This window comes from Cetorhinus maximus, chromosome 17 (genome assembly GCF_964194155.1).
Source record: "Cetorhinus maximus chromosome 17, sCetMax3.hap1.1, whole genome shotgun sequence".
NCBI lineage: Eukaryota > Metazoa > Chordata > Chondrichthyes > Lamniformes > Cetorhinidae > Cetorhinus > Cetorhinus maximus.
Genome location: NC_135895.1, coordinates 2758301 through 2773702, shown reverse-complemented (window position 1 = coordinate 2773702; position 15402 = coordinate 2758301). Strand labels below are relative to the sequence as shown.

Below are 15402 nucleotides of genomic sequence, written 5' to 3'. Positions count from 1 at the left end.
ACTGTCGGAGGGTCAGTACTGAGGGAGTGCTGCACTGTCAGTGGGTCAGTACTGAGGGAGTGCGGCACTGTCGGAGGGTCAGTACTGAGGGAGTGCGGCACTGTCGGAGGGTCAGTACTGAGGGAGTGCGGCACTGTCGGAGGGTCAGCACTGAGGAAGTGCGGCACTGTCGGAGGGTCAGTACTGAGGGAGTGCGGCACTGTCGGAGGGTCAGTACTGAGGGAGTGCGGCACTGTCGGAGGGTCAGTACTGAGGGAGTGCTGCACTGTCAGAGGCTCAGTACTGAGGGAGTGTTGCACAGTCAGAGGGTCAGTACTGAGGGAGTGCTGCACTGTCAGAGGGTCAGCACTGAGGGAGTGCGGCACTGTCGGAGGGTCAGCACTGAGGGAGAGCTGCACTGTCAGAGGCTCAGTACTGAGGGAGTGTTGCACAGTCAGAGGGTCAGTACTGAGGGAGTGCTGCACTGTCAGAGGGTCAGTACTGAGGGAGTGCGGCACTGTCAGAGGGTCAGTATTGAGGGAGTGCTGCACTGTCAGAGGGTCAGTACTGAGGGAGTGCTGCACTGTCAGAGGGTCAGTACTGAGGGAGTGCTGCACTGTCAGAGGGTCAGTACTGAGGGAGTGCTGCACTGTCAGAGGGTCAGTACTGAGGGAGTGCTGCACTGTCAGAGGGTCAGTACTGAGGGAGTGCTGCACTGTCAGAGGGTCAGTACTGAGGGAGTGCTGCACTGTCAGAGGGTCAGTACTGAGGGAGTGCTGCACTGTCAGAGGGTCAGTACTGAGGGAGTGCTGCACTGTCAGAGAGTCAGTACTGAGGGAGTGCTGCACTGTCAGAGGGTCTGTACTGAGGGAGTGCTGCACTGTCGGAGAGTCAGTACTGAGGGAGTGCTGCACTGTCCAAGGGTTAGTACTGAGAGACTGCTGCACTGTCGTAGGGTCAGTACTGAGGGAGTGCTGCACTGTCAGAGAGTCAGTACTGAGGGAGTGCTGCACTGTCAGAGAGTCAGCACTGAGGGAGTGCTGCACTGTCGGAGAGTCAGTACTGAGGGAGTGCTGCACTATCCGAGGGTTAGTACTGAGGCAGTGCTGCACTGTCAGAGGGCCAGCACTGAGGGAGTGCTGCACTGTCAGATGGTCATTTCTGAGGGAGCCCTGCATTGTCAGAGGGTCAGTACTGAGGGACTGCTGCACTGTCAGAGGGTCAGTACCGAGGGGGCCCTGCACTGTCGGAGGGACAATACGGAGGAAGTGCTGCTTTATCGCAAGTGCCAGGAATGCTCAGCGATGCCCAGGATGTGGGGAACACAAAACTGCCCCTCATATTCCCTCCGGTTTTGATGCACTGACAGAGAGGCCGGGTCCCCACTCAGTAATCCCTCACTCAGAGAGAGCGGCAGAAAGACTGAGTGAGTATAAAGTGTAAGCGGGAGGGAGTGAGAAATTCACTATCGGAGTTTCCATCTTTCAGATGAGGAGTTAAACCGAGGCCTCCTGTCCTTTCAGATCGGTCACATCACTGTTTCCAAGAAAAGCAGGACAGCTCGCCCCGGTGTCCTGGTCAATATTTATCCCTTACGCAACATCACACACAGGTTATCTGGTCATTAACACATTGTTATTTGTTAAAAAGTCCTTCAATGGCTGTAAAGTGCTTTGGGACATCCTGAGCTGGTGAAAGCCGCTAGAGAAATGCAAGTCCCTCCTTTGTTCCTTTGTCTCGAAGCTGAACACGGGATGAGTGGCAGGTGGTTGTAGAATGAATATTAGCTGCTGCCTCAGATCCGCAGGGAGTCAGAGAGCCCAGTCCCCACTAACCGCTGATTCCATCCACGATCTGAGTTCCAGTCAGGCTGGGTCTCTGGGTTCAGGTTTCCGATCCAGCTTGTCTTTCCTAGGGTGGGGTATGTGGGGGAAGGGAGCGTGTTTTAACAGCGAGGCAGTAAACCCTGGATTCTCCTGTGCTCTCCGCACCTTCCTGTGAGCGTCCTTGGCACTGGAAGCTGGTTAGAGCGATACACGGTCATTAGCGGCGATTAGCAGCACAGTCAGCGAGAGCAGCACCCGGTGTAAGGTGGGGTCTCGGGGGGATTGGGACACACATCCCCCCACTCCCTTCCTGCACTGGACTTTCTCACACAGGAGGCCAGTGTAGGGAGTGGGACAGAGACACCTCCCATTGTCCTCACACACTCCTCCATTCTCACATCGCGTCAGCAAGTTATCACACACCCTCGCTGCAAGAGGACAGAAAAAAGAAAGGTCAGTTCATTGAAAATCTCCCCACATTACAGATTGTTTCAGTGTCGCCACTCCCAGGGTTTCACTTTTACAACAACATTTTATTAGTAAAATATCCGACAGTGAGAATATAATAAAGGTTAATCACGCAGATTCCAAAAGGAATATGAAAAAGGTTTGGAAAGATGTGAAAAAACAATTAGGAAAATGAAGAGAAACTATGAAGTTAAATTAAGATGGAATATAAACTGAAACAGTAAAATATCCCAGAGCCACAAGAACAACAAATGGACAATCAGGAATGTGATGGAGTCACTAAGGAATAAACACCATAAACTCAAAGGTCATAACAGCAAAATGGCAAAAATATTCAACAATTACTTTGTCTCAGTGTTCACTGAGAGACTAACATGGTGGACGTGAGATTTAAAAATAATCAAAAAACGTAGAAAGACATTTCAGATGGAAATGGGGAAGATAATTAATAAATGAATCAAAAACTTAGAGGATAAAATTCCTCATCAGGATGGATTCCATCTGTGCTTTTGAAAAGAATTTGGGAAGAGACAGCAGAGGCGCTATTACATAGATAAAAACATTCATTAGAAAAGGGAAGAGGATTGGCAGGGACCTAATGTGATTCTTCTATTTGAAAAGGGAGATGGAACAAGTCCTGGAAACTGTCAACCAATCAGCTTAACGTCAGTGACAGGAAAGATGGGGGAATCTTTACTCAAAGATGTAACAGAAAAACTTCTAGAAAGTGGAAATATGACAAAGAGCAGACAGCACAGATTTCAAAAGGGAAAGCTATGCTGACTAACCTTATTAAATTCTTTCAAGTAGTAAAAGAAAGGGTAGATAAGGGTAATGTAGTCGATGTAATATATTTGGATTTTTAAAAGGCCTTCGATAAGGTGAAGCAGAGTGAACTCATGGTTAAGGTCAGAGTGTGAAGAGTCTGGGGACAAGTGGCAGAATGGATGATAAACTGGCTATAAGTGAGAGCAGGTAAAGTGACCAAAAACTCAAGTTTTAAGGAACCAATGAAGGGGATGGGTCAACAGAGCAAAATTGATGATTAAATGCTGAAGGAGAGACTGTGGATGAAATTAGGTCCAGTTATAGTCACCACACTTTAGGGAGGATGTCGAGGTTTTGGAGAGGGTTCACTCACTAAAAGTCTCTGTGTTTCCCCCTCAGTAGCTCGACTATCAGATACTCTGCTGACCCTGACACACAGGAGCCAGGGTGGGGTGGGGGCAGGAGCTGGTGTGGAACGGTTCCTTACCTTGACAGCCCCTGTGCCAGTAATATCCAGGCAGGCACTTGTCACACTTGGGCCCTGTTGCCCCATCCTTACAGTCACAATGTCCCGTGTCATTACAGCGATGGTGGAGTGAGCCATCAGGGTTACACTTACAGTCTGTAAAAACAAGACAACACACACACAGACTGCACACAGTGATTCCCAATAAAACACATCAACACAGGCTTAGCAACAGGAATGACTGTGACCCAGGACAGGACGGTCAGACTGTGAGAGTAAAACAAGTCTTCAACACTCTAAACAGCTTCCATGCCGCACATACTGACTGCACATGGCCCATGTTCCACTCTCTGGGAAACTGACAGAATTAACATGGGTTAACAAGGCCAGAAAAAGCAAACCAAACACTGGCTTCATCGCCACAGGATAGAATTCACCAGTACAGAAGTTATGTTAAACTCATAACAAACGTGTAGATCACAATTGGAAAACTGCAAACTGTCTGTCTCCATATTATAAAAAAGGAGAGACAGAGACCGGAGAAGGTGTAAAGTAAGATTTACAACGACGATACCAGAACTGAAGTATCAGGAAATGCTAAACAGGCTCGAGGTCATTTCTCTAGAAAAGAGAAGGATGAGGGGTGGCCTGATAGAGAAATTTAAAATGATGAAAGGGTCTCATTGGGTAGACGTAGAGAAGATGTTTTGTGAGGGAGACCACGATGAAGGGCCAGGAGAAACCTCTTCACCCAGAGAGTGGGGAGAATGTGGGACTCACTCCCACAGGGAGTGGTTCAGGTGAATAGTATCGATGTATTTAAGGGGAAGCTGGTTAAACACATGAGGGAGAAAGGAATAGGAGGATATGGTGATGGGGGGAGATGAAGAGGGGGTGGGAGGAGGTTTGTATGGAGCAGAAATACCAGCACAGGCAGGTCCAGCTAAAAACAAGTGAAAAAATAATTTAAAAGGCGAATGGAATGTTGTCCTTTATCTCGAGGGGTCTGGAATACAAAGGGTGGAAGTTACAGTTTATATAAAGCTCTGCTCAGACCCAATCTGGAGTAACTGGGTTCAGTTCTGGACCCCGCACCCCAGGAAGGAGACCCTGGCCTCAGGGAGGGTGCAGAGCAGATTCACTAGAATCAGACTGGGGACAAAGGGTTAAATTACAAGGACCAGGCGACACGGACGAGACTTGTAATCCCTCAATATCGAAGATTAAGGGGTGATATAATTGAGGTGTTTAAGGTGATTAAAGGACTTGACAATGCTGACCAGGCAGACACCGCGTCCCCCTGCGGTGGGGGCACAGAAGAGGGGTGCCCAGCCCACTGCAGGGGGACTTAGTGTCTGCTTGCTCACCCCCGAGCTGACCCCAGAACGGGGTAGGTGGGCAGGTGCCAAAATCAGAAGCCCACCTACCATATTTAAATAAAGAATTTAAGTTCAATTGGACTTGTTACCAACCCAGTTGTCTGGGATTTAAACTGCCCACACTAGAACAAGGCTGGTGGAGGGGGTAAGTGGGCAGGATCGGGCAGGCGGGCAGGTGGGGGTAGGTGGGTGGGGAGGTAGGTTTGAGGGGCGGTAGGTGGGCGGAGGGGTAGGTGGGTGGGGGTGGGGGTGGGTGAGGGGTGGGTAGGGGTGGGTGGGGGTGGGTGGGGGTGGGGGGGGTGAGGGGTGGGTAGGGGTGGGTGGGGGTGGGTGGGTGGGGGCGGGGTGGGGTGAAGGCTGCTTTTGAGTTCAAGTTGAAAAAAGGTGGGAAAGAAGGACCTGTTCATTCTGGGGAGGCTCTGTGTGCATCAGGGCCCCCCTCCCCAAGATGTCGCACCCCCCCTCCCCCAACGTGTCGCCCCCCCCCCCCCCAAGATGTTGCCCCCCCCAAGATGTTGCTCCCCTCCCCCAAGATGTCATCCCCCCTCCCCCAAAATGTTGCTCCCCTCCCCCAAGATGTCGCCCCCCCTCCCCCAAGATGTCGCCCCCCCCCCTCCCCAAGATGTCACCTCCCCTCCCCCAAGATGTTGCCCCCCCCCAACCCTGACACTTCGTTCTTCACCACCTGTGCTCCAAAGCCTAGCTCCCACCCCCACCCCCACCCCAACCCCTCCCTGGGACTAACCTGTCTCCGGCAGCCATCGCTCTTCTTCCTGCTCCTCCTGGCAGTCCCGGGAGTGCCCATGACTGAGCCCTGGCTCTGCTGGCACAGGTTGGCCAGCAGCTCTCGAGGGCTGAACGTCCTCCCACTGAAGGGCAGAAGTCCCTCTCTCTGCTGGTTCAGCCGTTGGCGCTGTGGTATGGCCACGGGGCGGGCTTCCTCCAGACTCGCTGGCTGCAGGCTGACCTTCCCTCCGGGGGTCGGGGTGCCCGCCTGTAAAACCAGGTTCTCTATTATTCTTTCCTGGGGTGTGGGCGTCACTGGCTGGGCTGGAATTTATTGTCCTGGTCAGAGGGCTTTTAACAGTCAACTACATATTACTGTCGATCTGGAGTCACATGTAGGCCAGACCAGGTAAGGAGGGCAGATTTCCTTCTCTAAAAGGGCATTAGTGAAGCAGATGGGTTTTTACAACAATCATTTCAAGGTCATCGTTAGACTTTTAATTCCATGTTTTTATTGGATTCAAATTTCACCTTCTGCTTTGGGGTGATTCAAACCCAAGTCCCCAGAGTATTACCCCTGGGCTTTGGGATTACCAGCCCAGCAGTAATACCACTACCCCATCCAGAGCAAGGGGGCAGAACTTTTAATGAGAGCCAGGCCGTTTGGGGCGATGTCAGGAAGCAATTCCTCACACAAAGGGAAGTGGAAATCAGGAACTTTCTCTCTCTCTCCGTCAAAAAGCTGCGAGGCTGGGGATCCATTAAAAATTTAAAACTGGGATCGATAGATTTCTGCTGGACCAGAATATCGAGGGTGACAGAACCAAGGCACTTAGATGGAATTAAGAAAACAATCAGTCAGGATCTATTTAGTGGAACGAGGGGCTGAATGGCCTCCTCCTGTCCCTATGTTCTGATGAACAGTCTGTTCCTGGGCGGTACACACTGTGCCATTCGCTGTATGGACAATGGGAGGAGATGATCAAATGAGGAGACAAGTTAGTTGTTGGACGCTAGGGGAGGGGCAACACTGAGTGGATACAAGTGACACGGCAACAATGCAGGACGGTCATGTCCAGAGAGAACAAAACATTCAAATTCCTGAACTAAAAATGGAGACAGGGAGGCAATGGTTGTATCATCATAACTCAGGTTTATCGGGTTACCTCAATAATACAACAGCCAGACTTCATCACCAGGGGAAGGTTGGACAGCCCCATCGCTGGGGGAGGTTGGACAGGCCCCATCACTGGGGGAAGGTCGGACAGGCCCCATCGCTGGGGGGAGGTTGGACAGGCCCCATCGCTGGGGGGAGGTTGGACAAGCCCCATCACTGGGGGGTCGGACAGGCTCTATCACCAGGGGAAGGTCGGACAGGCTCCATCACTGGGGGGTCGGACAGGCTCCATCACTGGGGGAGAGGGTTGGACAGACCCCATCGCTGGGGGAAGGTCGGACAGGCCCCATCGCTGGGGGGAGGTTGGACAGGCCCCATCGCTGTGGGACGGTCAGACAGGCCCCATCGCTGGGGGGGAGGTTGGACAGGCCCCATCACCGGGGGAAGGTCGGACAGGCCCCATCGCTGGGGGGAGGTTGGACAGGCCCCATCACTTGGGGAAGGTCGGACAGGCCCCATCGCTGGGGGGAGGTTGGACAGGCCCCATCGCTGGGGGGAGGTTGGACAGGCCCCATCGCTGGGGGGAGGTTGGACAGGCCCCATCGCTGGGGGAAGGTTGGACAGGCCCCATCGCTGGGGGAAGGTTGGACAGGCCCCATCGCTAGGGGAAGGTTGGACAGGCCCCATCGCTGGGGGAAGGTTGGACAGGCACCATCGCTGGGGGAAGGTTGGACAGGCCCCATCGCTGGGGGAAGGTTGGATAGGCCCCATCGCTGGGGGAAGGTTGGACAGGCACCATCGCTAGGGGAAGGTTGGACAGGCCCCATCGCTGGGGGAAGGTTGGACAGGCCCCATCGTTGGGGGGAGGTTGGACAGGCCCCATCGCTGGGGGAAGGTTGGACAGGCCCCATCGCTGGGGAAAGGTTGGACAGGCCCCATCACCAGGGGAAGGGGAACTGATTTGCGAAGCTGTTTGCGGCCCTGTCAAAGGTGTTTTCTTTGCTTCTCTTGTTTTGCTTTGAAAGCAGAGGGATGAAGGAAGGTGAGAGCAGAGATTATATCAGGAACTGACCTAAGCAAACGTTGTGATGGTCCAGTGGTGCTGAAGCGTTTCGATGGTAGCCCAGCCGACATAAGTGGCAGTGCCGGCCTCGAGTGTTGTGTTTACAGTTCACACACACGGCAGCGCTGAGCAGCTCGAGGTAACTGCACCGGGTCGAGTGGCCGAAACATTGACAGTCTTGCAAGGAAAAGACAGAAAGTGTAGACGGGATGTAGACAGGATGAAGATGGGCAGCAGACTGGGAGTGGGTCACATGCTGCAGGAATGAGACGTGAGGAGGAAATGGCTGAATGGGAGGGAGGCAATATGGAGGCTTTTAGCGGTGAAGGGGGAACATCAGGTCCCTGTCTCGTTAACCTTTGCATTCAATTGGCAGATGGCAATGGATGGTCCTAATGCTGGGTTTATAGACTCCGGTGCCGGGTTTTATACAGTACGGCCAAGTTCCGCACCTTTGACCACTGGCGCAGTGGGTAACAACCTCACCTCTGAGACAGAAAGTCGAGAATTCTGGTCCCACTCCAGAGAACTGAGGCCATATTCGAATCTCAAACGACTGACAGACTGGAGAGGGTCAGTACTGAGGGAGTGCTGCACTGCCAGAGGGTCAGTACTGAGGGAGTGCAGCACTGTCAGAGGGTCAGTACTGAGGGAGTGCTGCACTGTCGGAGGGTAGGTACTGAGGGAGTGCTGCATTTTCAGAGGGTCAGTACTGAGGGAGTGCAGCACTGTCAGAGGGTCAGTACTGAGGGAGTGCTGCACTATCAGAGGGTCAGTACTGAGGGAGTGCTGCACTGTCAGAGGGTCAGTACTGAGGGAGTGCTGCACTGTCATAGGGTCAGTACTGAGGGAGCGCTGCACTGTCAGAGGGTCAGTACTGAAGGAGTGCTGCACTGTCAGAGGGTCAGTGCTGAGGGAGTGCTGCACTGTCAGAGGGTCAGTACTGAGGGAGTGCTGCACTGTCAGAGGGTTAGTACTGAGGGAGTGCTGCACTGTCAGAGGGCCAGCACTGAGGGACTGCTGCACTGTCGGTGGGTCATTACTGAGGGAATGCTGCACTGTCAGAGAGTTAGTACTGATGGAGTGCTGCACTGTCAGAGGGTCAGTACTGAGGGAGTGCTGCACTGTCAGAGGGTCAGTACTGAGGGAGTGCTGCACTGTCAGAGGGTCAGTACTGAGGGAGTGCTGCACTGTCAGAGGGTCAGTACTGAGGGAGTGCTGCACTGTCAGAGGGTCAGTACTGAGGGAGTGCTGCACTGTCAGAGGGTCAATACTGAGGGAGTGCTGCACTGTCAGAGGGTCAATACTGAGGGAGTGCTGCACTGTCAGAGGGTCAGTACTGAGGTTTATGCGGCACTGTCAGAGGGTCAGTACTGCGGGAGTGCTGCACTGTCAGAGGGTCAGTATTGAGGGAGTGCTGCACTGTCAGAGGGTCAGTATTGAGGGAGTGCTGCACTGTCAGAGGGTCAGTATTGAGTGAGTGCTGTACAAATGCAATTTCCTGCTTTTTCTACCAGTCACTTTGTTTGATCTCCTACCTTGCTTTGTCTTCTCGCCCTCCCGTGCTGAGATACTTTGTTGTGTTTGACCCCGGTTTGAGTCAGCTGCAACGTGTCAGGAAGAATCGGCAATTATTAACCACAGCTGGAGAATGAAACCTGTTCTGAACAGAACATCTGTACTGTGTTCACACACACACATCGAGTGCAGACTGACAACTACACGAGCATCTGAGGGATAAGCTGAGATATTTCCATCTCCACTTCACCATCAATCAGACAAACACTAACACTGAGACACGGGAGCTGATATTCAGACAGGAGATCAAACCCTCATTCCGCCAGGGAGATTTTAAGGTGAATCTTAACGGACAGGGGGAGGTGGAGGAGATCATGGAGAGAATTCCAGAGCTTAGGGTCCAGGCACCTGATATTCTAGATCCCCCATATATTCCTGTTCCAAAATCACAAAACCTGTCAGTCTAAAGAGGTATGGTCACTCTCGGTCACTTTGGGAGTTATGGTTACTTCGGTCAGTGTGGGGAATTATGGACACTCTTAGTTGGTGTGGGGACTTTCGGTCAAACTTGTTCAGTGTGGGGAGTTCTGGTCACTCTTGGTAAGTTTGGTAGTTATGGTCATTCATTCTATGTGGGGATTTACAGTCATTTGGTCAGTGTGGGGAGTTATGGTCATTCTCGGTCAGTGTGGGAGTTATGGTCACTCTCGTTCAGCTTGGTAGTTATGGTCACTCAGTCTATGTGGGGAATTATGGCCACTCTCAGGCAGTGTGGGAGCTATGGTCACTCACGGTCTGTGTGTAGAGTTATGCTCACTCTTGGTCAATCTGGGATTATGGCCACTCTTGGTCAGAGTGGGGAGTTATGGTCACTCTCAGTCAGTGTGTGGAATTATGTTCACTCTGGGTCAGTATTGAAGTTATGGTCACCCTGGGTTACTCCACACACTGGCCAAGAGTAACCATTACTCTCCCATACTGACCAACATTGACCATAACGCCCCATAATGACTGTGGGTGACCATAATTCCCCATAGTGCTTGAGAGTGAATATACTTCCCACACCGACCAAAAGTGATCAAAACTCCCACGCTGGGCACCAAATGTAATATTTCCAAGTTCATGGATGATACAAAGCTCGGTGGGAATGTGTGCTGTGAGGAAGATGGAAAGCGACTTCAAGGGGATTCGGACAGTCTCAGTGATTGGGCAAGAACATGGCAGGTGGAATATACTGTGGAAAAATGTGAGGTTATCCACTTTGGTAGGAAGAACAGATGTGCAGAGTATTTCTTAAATTGTGAATCATAGAACCATAGAAAAGTTATGGTGCAGAAAGAGGCCATTCAGCCCATTGTGTCTGCGCCGGCCAAAAAAAAGTAAAAAAGAAACCAGCTGCTCATTTTTACTCCCACTCTCCAGCCCCTGGTCCATGGCCTTGCAGGTTCCAGTGCTTCAGATGCAGATCCAGGTACCTTTTTAATCAGTTGAACATTTCAGCCTCAACCACCGACTGACGCAGTGAATTCCAGACACCCACCACCCTCTGGGTGAAAAAGTTTTTCCTCATGTCCCCTCTAATCCTTCTACCAATCACCTTAAATCTATGCCCGCTGGTAATTGACCCCTCAGCTAGGGGGAAACAAGCCTTTCCTGTCAACACTATCTAGGACCCTCATAATTTTCTACACCTCAATTAGGTTACCCCTCAGCCTCCTCTGTTCTAACAAAAACAACCCGGGACTATCCAATCTCTCCTCATAGCTGCAATTTTTAAAGTCCTGGCAGCATCTTTGTAAATCTCTGTTATCTCTCCAGAGCAATTATGCCTTTGCTGTAATGTGGTGACCAGAACTGTACACAAAATTCCAACTGTGGCCTAACCAGTGTTTTATACAGTTTCATCATTACATCCCTGCTTTTGTATTCAATACCTCGCCTAATAAAGGAAAGCATTCCTTCAATTAAGTTAGTGAGACACGATCTTCCCCTAACAAAACCATGTTGACTATCCCTGATTAATCTGTGCCTTTCTAAGTGACAGTTTATCCTGTCTCTCAGAATTGTTTCCAATAATTTGCCCACCACTGAAGTCAAACAGACTGGTCTATAATTTTATGGTCTATCCCTTGCAACCTTTTTAAATAATGGTACAATATCTGCAGATCTCCAATCCCCTGGTACCTTGCCTGTATCTAGTGAGGATTGGAAAATGATCCTCAGAGCATCTGTTATTTCTTCCCTGGCTTCCTTTAACACCCTGGGATACAATCCATCTGGCCTTGGTGATTTATCTACCTTCAAGGATGTCAGTCCCTCCAGTACTTCCTCTCTCACTATGCTTATTGTATCTAATGTTCCACACTTTCCTCTTTAACTAGAATGTCTGCACCATCCCTCTCCTTAGCGAAGACAGAGACAAAGTGCTCATTGAGAACCCTCCCCACATCTTCAGCATCAACCCACAAGATACCATGTACATCTCTGGTAGGCCTGACCCTTTCCTTAGTTATTCTCTTGCTCCTGATGTACTGGTAAAACATCTTTGGGGTTTCTTTGTTTTTACCTGCCAATATTTTTTCATATCCACCCTTTGCTTTCCTAATTTCCATTTTTACTTCACCAATGTACTTTCTACACTCCTCTAGGCTTTCTCCTGTATTAAACTTTTTGTGATTGTCATAAGCTTTCTTTTTCTGCCTTATCTTGGCCTGTATGCTTCTGGATAACCACCCTTTTCCTTTGAGGGGACATGTCTACACTGTGCCCATAGAATCTCGCTTTTGAATACCTCCCACTGATTTGACATTGTTTTTCCTTCTAGTAGCTGTATCCAGTCCACTCTCACCAGCTCACCTCTCAGCTTTGTAAAATTTGTCTTCCCCCAATTTAGAACTTTCACTCCTGCTCTATCTTTGTCCTTTTCCATAATGGTGCTAAATCTAACTATATTATGGTCACTATCTCCATAATGCTCCCCCACTGCTACTTCATCCACTTGCCCAACTTCATTTTTTGTTATTCATTCATGGGATGTGGGGGTCACTGGCTAGGCTAGTATTTATTGCCCATCCCTAATTGCCCTTGCATTTTTTAAAGAGTTAACCACATTTCTGTGGATCTGGAGTCACATGTAGGCCAGACCAAGTAAGGACAGCAGATTTCTTTCATTGAAGGACATTAGTGGACCAGATGGGTTTTTATAACAATCAACATGGTTTCAGGGTCATTAGTAGACTTTTAATTCCAGGTTTTTATTGAATTCAAATTCCACCATCTGCCATAGGAGGATTCATACACAGGTCCCTAGGGCATTACCCTAGGTCTCTGGGTTACTAGTCCAGCAACAGCACCACTACGCTATTGCCTCCCCTAGAATTGCCTTGGACTAAATCTAGAATTGTGCCCCCTCTCGCTGGGTTTGTTACAGAGCATGATTAACCAGCACAGCTAAAAAAGTTTACTTGAATACAGTTCCAGAATTTTGCACCCTCTGTGCCCTTCACACTGTTCATATCCCTGTTGATATTAGGGTAGCTGAAGTTTCTAACTATTACTGCCCTATTGTTTTTACACTCAGTAATCTGCCTACATATTTGCTCTACATATTGTTGAGAGATTAGAAAGTGTAGATGTACAAAGGGACTTGGATGTCCTTGTCCATAAGTCACTGAAAGCTAACAGGCAGGTGCAGCAGGCAATTGGGAAGCTAATGGAATGTTAGCATTTATCACAAGAGGATTTGAGTACAGGAGTAATGAAGTCTTGCTTCAATTGCATAGAACCTTGGTTAGACTGCACCTGGAGTACCGTGTGCAGTTTTGGACCCTTAACTTAGGAAGGATATTATTGCCGTAGAGAGAGTGCAACGAAGGTTCACCAGACTTGTTTCTGGGATGGCGGGACTGTCCTATGAAGAGAGATTGGGGAAACTGGGGCCTGTATTCTCTAGAGTTTCGAAGAATGAGAGGTGATCTCATTGAACCCTACAAAATACTTAAAGGGATAGACAGGGTAGATGCAGGTAAGATGTTTCCCCTAGTGGGGAGTCTGGAACCAGGAGACACAATTTCAAAATAAGGGGGAAGTCACTTAGGACCAAGATGAGGAGAATTATTTTTACTCAGAGGGTTGTGAATGTTTCGAATTCTCTACCCCAGAGGGCCATGAAAGCTCAGTCATTGAGTGTGTTTAAAGCAGAGATTGATAGGCTTCTAAATCCCAATGACATAAAGGGACATGGGGATAGTGTGGGAAAAAGGCATTGATGTGGACGATCAGCCATGATTGTACTGAATGGTGGAGCAGGCTCAATGGGCTGAATGGCCTACTCCTGCTCCTATGTTCCTATGTGTGGGGAATTATGGTCACTCTTGGTCACCATGGGGAGCTACGGCCACTCTCAGTCAGAGTGGCAAGTTATGGTCACTCTTGGTCAGTGTGGGGAGTAATGGTCACTCTCGGTTAGTGTGGGAATTATGGTCACTTGGTCAGTGTGGGGAGTAATGGTCATTCTCAGTGAGTGTGGGAGTTATGGTCACTCTCAGTCAACATGGGAAGTAATGGTCACTATTCGTCAGTGTGTGAATTTATTGTCACCCTCGGTCTGTGTGGGAGTTATGGTCACTCTAGGTCAGTGTGGGATTTATAGTCACTCTCGGTCAGTGTGTAGGGTTATGGCCATTCCTGGTCATGTGGGAGTTATGGTCACTCTTGGTCAGCATGGGGAGTTATGGTCACTCTAGGTCAGTATGGGAGTTATAGTCACTCTCGGTCAGTGTGTGGAGTTATGGCCACTCTTGGTCAGTGTGGGATTCATGGTCGTTCCTGGTCAGCATGGAGAAATGGCCAGTCTTGGTCAGTGTGGGAATTATGATCATTCTCGGTATGTGTGGGGAGTAATCGTTACTCAGTCAGTATGGAAGTTATGGTCACTCTTCATGTGAAGAGTTATGGTGACTCTCAGACAGTGTGTTCAGTAATGGTCACTCTCAGTCAGCTTGGGGAGTTTATGGTCATTCTCAGTCAGTGTGTGGAGTGATAGTCACTCTTGGCCAGTGTGTGGGGTTATGGTAACGCTCAGTCAGTTTTTTATTTATTCTTTCATGGGATGTGGGCCAGCATTTATTGTCCATATCTAGTTGCCCTTGAGAAGGTGGTGGTGAGCTGCCTTCTTGAACCGCTGCAGTCCATGTGGTGTAGGTACACCCACAGTGCTGTAAGGGAGGGGGTTCCAGGATTTTGACCCAGTGACAGTGAAGGAATGGCGATATATTTCCAAGTCAGGATGGTGAGTGACTTGGATGGGAACTTACAGATGGTGGTGTTCCCATGTACCTGCTGCCATTGTTCTTCTAGATGGTAGAGGTCGTGGGTTTGGAAGGTGCTGTCGAAGAAGCCATGGTGAGTTCCTGCAGTGCATCTTGTAGATGGTACACACTGCTGCTACTGTATGTCGGTGGTGGAGGGAGTGAATGCTTTTGGAAGGGGTGCCAATCAAGTGGGCTCTTTATCCTGGATGGTGTCAAGCTTCTTGAGTGTTGTTGGAGTTGCACTCATCCAGGCAAGTGGGGAGTATTCCATCACACTTGTGCCTTGTAGATGGTGGACAGGCTTTGGGGTGTCAGGAGGTGAGTTATGCACCACAGGATTCCTAGCCTCTGACCTGTTCTTGTTGCCACAGTATTAATATGGCTAGTCCAGTTCAGTTTCTGGTCAATGGTAACCCCCAGGATATTGACATTGGGGGATTCAGTGATGGTGATGCCATTGAATGTCAAGGGGCGATAGCTTGATGCTCTCTTGTTGGAGATGGTCATTGCCTGGCACTTGTGTGGCACGAATGTTACTTTCTACATGTCAGCCCAATCCTGGATATTGTCCAGGTTTTGCTGCATTTGGACATGGACTGCTTCAGTATCTGAGGAGTCGCAAATGGTGCTGAACATTGTGCAATCATCAGCTAACATCCCCACTTCTGACCTTATGTTGGAAGGAAGATCATTGATGAACTGGCTGAAGATGGTTGGGCTGAGGACACTATCCTGAGGAACCCCTGCAGTGATATCCTGGAGCTGAGATGATTGACCTCC

At 49.8% G+C, this 15402-nt stretch overlaps 1 protein-coding gene across 3 annotated transcripts in view; it reads right to left on the bottom strand.

Moving 5' to 3' along the window:
* Nucleotides 1–1193: 1193 nt before the first annotated feature.
* LOC144692123 (netrin-G1-like) overlaps nt 1194–15402 on the bottom strand; it is a 76310-nt gene continuing 62101 nt past the window's right edge. Inside the window, exons 5-8 of one of the 3 annotated variants that reach the window (XM_078560620.1) lie at nt 9331–9396; nt 5632–5880; nt 3529–3663; nt 1194–2233 (exon numbers count right to left, since the gene is read on the bottom strand). In XM_078560620.1, the coding sequence (XP_078416746.1) occupies nt 2004–2233; nt 3529–3663; nt 5632–5880; nt 9331–9396 (680 nt within the window). In that variant the 3' untranslated portion in view covers nt 1194–2003. The remainder of the gene's footprint in view (nt 2234–3528; nt 3664–5631; nt 5881–9330; nt 9397–15402) is intronic. The other 2 variants (XM_078560621.1, XM_078560622.1) reach the window with 2 other exon arrangements.